This window comes from Pseudophryne corroboree, chromosome 5 (assembly GCF_028390025.1).
Source record: "Pseudophryne corroboree isolate aPseCor3 chromosome 5, aPseCor3.hap2, whole genome shotgun sequence".
NCBI classification, from domain to species: domain Eukaryota; kingdom Metazoa; phylum Chordata; class Amphibia; order Anura; family Myobatrachidae; genus Pseudophryne; species Pseudophryne corroboree.
In genome coordinates this window covers 498,147,843-498,153,842 of record NC_086448.1, presented here as the reverse complement: position 1 = coordinate 498,153,842, position 6,000 = coordinate 498,147,843, and the positions used below count along the sequence as shown (strand labels likewise).

At 37.9% G+C, this 6,000-nt stretch overlaps 1 protein-coding gene across 6 annotated transcripts in view; it reads right to left on the bottom strand.

Moving 5' to 3' along the window:
• Positions 1–910: 910 nt before the first annotated feature.
• RELCH (RAB11 binding and LisH domain, coiled-coil and HEAT repeat containing) overlaps positions 911–6,000 on the bottom strand; it is a 292,769-nt gene continuing 287,679 nt past the window's right edge. For 5 of the 6 annotated variants that reach the window (XM_063922985.1, XM_063922987.1, XM_063922989.1 and 2 more), the window contains one exon: positions 911–3,790. In XM_063922985.1, the coding sequence (XP_063779055.1) occupies positions 3,670–3,790 (121 nt within the window). In that variant the 3' untranslated portion in view covers positions 911–3,669. Of the gene's footprint in view, positions 3,791–4,222; positions 4,340–6,000 lie in introns of all 6 variants that reach the window. The other variant, XM_063922986.1, reaches the window with a different exon arrangement.

Sequence of the window (6,000 nt, the reverse complement as noted above, 5' to 3'; positions counted from 1 at the left end):
TTACAGTACCTCTATTTTAAATTGCATCTAAAATGACATTATTTACACCTAGTCAGAATTCCCCTTCATTCAGTTGCAACCTTGGATTAGAATAAATAATTTAAGATTGTCTGATAAATAACCATAAATGACAAAGGTGAAGTTGTCTCAGTAAACCTAAGAACACAAAATCTGACAGGTTGATTTGTTTCTGAGCTCTATTAAACTACAAATTAGAAAGGTTTTGAATCTACAATATATGCGCACATTAAAGACAAGAAGGCACACTAAGGGGCCTGTGTTTCGTGGCAGATATTTTCATTTTTAATGAAAATATTCCCGATATGGTGTGATAACCTTGTCCTCACAAGTTTCTTCCCCTGGCCCTTTGGAGGAGTTTTTCATGTTTGTGAAGGCTCCTCCAGGGAAACGGAGCCAGAGACTGCGGGAGGGGGATCGGAAGATCTCTCTTCTACTATGCCTCCATAGGCTTCAAGCAGTTTACAGTACCTGAAGATGGTGTAAACTACCCTGGCCAAACTCTGAAGAGCTTCTCTTTTCAGAGTTTGGAACACAGGGATCATGTCATAGTGGGGACTGCGATCTGTGACGCTAATCAGCATTCTGCATGAGATTCTGTGAAATCTCCTACATTAGGCTATTTGCGGGATAGCAGGAATACATGTGTGCAGAAACTGCATTTTCTACGTTATTTTATGAAAAAAGAAACGTTGATAAACAGGCCTCTTAAAGTCCACGTTTTAAGGCTATCCATGATTGATGATTAAATAAAAACAAATGAGGTAATAATTAAGTCACGTGTTCTCAAATATGACTTTTCTTAATATCTAGGCATTTAGTGTGCCTTGAGGGCCAAGGTTGGCACTGGTCTATATACACTATTATGCACATAATTAAAGGAAACCAGAAATACCAAATTACATTTTTTTATTATAAATCATAGCATAATTACTTCCCAAAAGCCCTTCCAAGACATTTAAGAAAGTGGCTTAAAGGATCTCTTACAGGTTCAAACGTAGATTCACAGTCAACTTAGTTAATATAACATAATTGGCATTACCCATGTGTATAGAGCAACCAATCTAAACTGGGCATCCCTGCACAGCCAGTCTATAAAGTCATCACTCATAGCCTAATTATTGAAGAACCTCTAACATGGCTACTTACTGCAGAGAGCACGGTAGACATTTTTCTCTAGGTGTAAAAATTCCATTTATATAACGCGTATTCGTATTTACAGATGTGTAGGTGTAAAAATTCCATTTATATAACGCGTATTCGTATTTACAGATGTGTCCTCATACACTTATTCTTTTTGTGTCTTAAGGTGCAAGACACCTGACGCGACAAGGGTAGTGGTTCCCGTGCTGCACATTTTTTCTTCAATTTTGCTTCTTAGTACATATATAGGCGCAAAGTTTGTGTTGGATGCAGCCTTGTTCATTTATGTGTCTTTTGCCCATCACCCATCTGCAACTTTACACAAAGTGGTGTACATCTGTGGGCCCAAATGTGCAAGGACTGGGATGCCCACTTTCAGCATCTGCAGACTATGACATACTGATTGCTGTGTCTTCAGTCCCATAGTGCACTTGGAGCTTAGGATTAGTTTCCATATTTTAGAGGAATTGTTATGAAGTTGCAGATAAAGCATAATGATGCATGGTACGAGTCACTCTAACTAGACCTGTATTTAGCCTTTTTACCCTAGATTTTGTAATTTGTCCTCAATTTAGCATCTTAGTTCGCTTATTGGACCTGATATTTGTAAGTAAAGCAAAAAAGCAAGTAACTGGGCAATACCATGCTGAACTGCAGCTGTTTTTTGCCTGTAGCCAACAAATGTTAGATACTGTAGTTTCATTTTTATACTGCAATTTAGATTTCCGTTTGAACACAGCCCACTCAAATCTAACTCTCTATGCACATTACATCTGCCCCACCTGCAGTGCAGCATGGTTTTGCCCAGTTGCTTGGTTGTTCGCTTTGCTTACAAACATAATTCAGGCCCATAGTGTACTTGAGGCCTAATACAGCATGGAGCACTGCTGCGGAAGTGTTCGCATGCTGACGCCCTGTGCAGTGTGTGGACGGGCAGAAGCCACACTGCGCGTGCGCACACAGCAAGATGCGACGGAATCTCATGTGCGAATGACTCTGTTTGTCAAGCAGAGGCATTCGTGGGATTGGAGGGGGCAACACATTTACTGCTACATTCTACAATACTATATGCAATATTAACACATAGTTGTGCTATTCAGATTATGGGAAAAGAGGGATGGAACAAATTTTTTTTTTATTGTAAATAGTAACAGTTTACCCGACTTTCCTCACCCCTGCTTTTTAGATTATAAAACAACAATGTTTGCAGGCGATTCAGAGTTAAATTAAAGTTTTCAAAAATGCAGTGCAAAATTAAAGGGTTCTTTTAACATTTGGACAACAGTCCTTCTATAATTTGGTCCTTCCTCCCCTTTTAACACCACGTTGCACTGAATCTCCCTCTGAGTCCCCTCACCACTCTAGTAGCTCCTCTCACAGCCAGGGGAACAGGAGGATAATTAACATATACATTTTGTGTTGTACGAAAGAACAACTCCAATTGGGCATTTCAATTTATTTCATTAAAATCTTACAGAGCTATTCCAATGCTCCTCTTTTAATGGCCGATTCAATTAAATGTGATGCGCTCCCAAATATGCCATGCTGATCAACCTGCACAGATATTTACCGATTGCAGGAATTTCCTATGCACATAGGATGCAAGGCAAAATGAGTGCCATTGCTAGACACAATGTGCCCTTCCGGAATGGCCCATTGCAGCCAAGCAAATATTTGAATTGTCCCCTTACAGTCTTCATATCCACAGCCCCCTGCTATTGTATTAACATCAGTAGTCAGAAACAGTAGTAAGAACAGATATAATACATTTTCCAATAGTAAATACAGTGTCAATTTAAATTATTTTAAAGATCACAAAATTGTATGCAACATTCTTCCCATTAAAACTGAAGATGTGTCATGCTTTTAAGCTATAATAACACTGTAGTGTCACTGTACTGATACATACAATTGGTAAAAGAAAGACCAAGAGAGGCTGGAAAATCTCAAATATTACAAATGCATTACCCTTCTATAATGGTCTAATTCGGAATGAATCCAAAAAGGCACAAGGCAACGCTGGCTGGCTCTTTTCTTATTAAGGTAATAACAAAATTGTAAGGTATTTCCATAATTTAAATACATAGCAATCTCTCACTTTATTACTTCATGACAATGAATTTTAATTTACAGTTTTTTTTTAAGTACCATTGCAATTTGTGCAGTATTTAACAGATAGAATTGCCAATATTTCTTTCAGCAAAAAATACTTTTTCACTATATATATATATTTATATTTTTTGTATGTATAAAAACAAAACAAAAAAAAACACATAACGGAGACAAGGTATAGGCTATGGATCCTGTTTAACTTCAGCTACAGTATTAACTTCCAAATCAACTGACATGCTGATATTCTAATGAAGTGCAAATATCTTTGGAGTTTTTAATAAAATATATTACAAGAACATCAGACAGAAAACAAAGAAAAAAGAAAAAAGGCAAGTACTTCAAGTACAAGGAGCAAGTGGTCCATCATTAGTGTTTTATGGGCTGGCAGGAAGCCAATTACTTCTTGCGCTGAAAAACATTTGCTAACATTGCACCGGATGTGGTCAGCTGGCCCATTTTGTTCAAAAACTTGGTCTTTGTATCTTCGCTCACAAGGCTTGCAGCAATAGACATGGAACTGAAAAAGACATACATGGTAGATAAATAAAACAAATACAATAAAAAGCCCAATATATATGTGTCGATTGGACTGAATTCTAGGAGTCAGGTAGCCCATTATCAATAATATACTGTAATGACTACTCATGCCTACCATTCTGGATTAATTTCTAAGGATTGCATTCCGAATTTATCGGATTGGCTCCATAATTCTCCAAGATGTTTTTACCACTGGTTATTTTAACCTTATGAAGCCCTGACACAATATTTAACATATAACAAATTAAGCAAAGCGTACTGTAGCAAACAAGCAATTAATTAGGTGGCAGAAGAAAGCTCTACAAAGAGTGAAATGTATTTTACACAGCTGTGATAGTTCTGTGCACAGGCTAAACATCAGCGACCTCAGCAAATTAAAAGCATTGTACATAAATCCATGGAGAAAACTCACTTCTAACCCTTCTTTTCAGCGCCTGACTTGGACAGAGACCAAACGTTCCAGGTTGGAGCACGAGCACACGAAGACATGGAAAACAGATTTGCCGGAAAAAGACAAGCTGAGAGCATTCTGGAATGAGAGCAAGAAAAGCTGAGAGTAGAGAGAAAGACGTACAGTGCAATTCAGTGAGGTCAACAAGGAAATGGAGAACCATGTGGAAGAGGCAAGAAGGAGGGGAATGACAGCATTTAAATAATTTTGAAGAATGTTCTCAGCCAGCTTTTGACTCTCAAGTACTGTATCCACATGCTCCATCGCCAATCTGAAACGTTTGGATTTGGTCATTTTTTTTTCTTATGTATGTCCCTTAGAAAAAAACTAAACGAGATCTGAATATAAAATCTCTATACTGAAATCTGTAAAACAATTTACACAAAGAGTACAATATAAGACATCAAAATGGTCAATCCAATAAGCAAATAAAAGGTTTGACATTGGAATACAATATGTCTATGGAAGAAACAAAAAATGAGTATTTATAGTATACACACAATTCATTAAGGGGAATCTACGAAAGACAAAAATTTGCACTAACATGAACCTCCCTGTATGTAAAATCTGTCCCTGATCACTTCCGACCAATGACAACATGTAATCTATAGTAAGCAGGATACAACTGGCTTAAACTCATGCTGGCACTTACTCACAAGACAAATGTTGCTCCTAATCAAATTACTTGAAATCTTTAATATTCAATCAGAACTTCAGTGTTTACATTTTCATGAGAACACGCATAAAATACATTACTTTAAGATGTCAGGAAGTTAAATATATTTACTAAATGATACAGGGTGACATGTTCAAAGCAATAAATTGCAGTTGTTTGATGGTAGGAAGCCATTTTAACCACTCAACTGACAATTTTTTTTTGCACAAAACCACTTTCAAATTGTCATTTTTTTTATGTCTAAAAATTATTTTTAATATATTTCAATATTTTATTTTCTTTAAAAAGAATATACCTAGGGGGTGTTTTGCACCCCCCCCCCCATCCCACCTCTAACCATAGGACTCCATTGTAAAATTACTTCTCACCCGTATCAGAAATAACCCCCCCAGTGGCTAAGACCCCCAGCATTGTCAACTCCCACCACCCTAGTGGTAATAGACCCCTGTGTCAATGGGTGCCCACTGTTAGTGCCCCCCTGCCCATTTGTAATTCTGTAATTCTTTAATATCAATGTTTTCCTTTCAGCAAAAAAAAAAAAAAAAAAAATTGATCCTGTGGGGCAGCATGTACACCCCTCTACCCACCTCCAGAGCCAAGATGACCCCCATATTACTCCACCCCCGCCATAGCCCCTCCCACTTACATAACTTCAGAAAGTGGGTCAGGAAGGACTGATAACAATGTTCCGCTCCTAGCACTTTTGGTTCTAGTGCATGCGCACCAAAGTGCCTTTCACACAGCATTCAGAGATGTGATTTCAGGAGTGATGTCAGTTATCACAGACTCCAAGGGGGCTGTAGCAGGAGGAGGCGGAAGTCTGGATTTCTTCCATAACAGATGGTGGACAGAGAGGGGCAGCATGGATGTATGGTCAAGTAACGCACTCCTGGCTGTGGTCATATACAATCTGTTTATTCCAGGCAAGTGGTTAAGTCAATGCAGTTGCAAAACACTTAAAAGTGTTTTCACATTAGTATTTCTATTTGCATAATTGAATTATTAAGTGGTGGTTATATAAAAATATGAATGTTGCATGGCTTACCCTAAGGTGCTGCTAGCT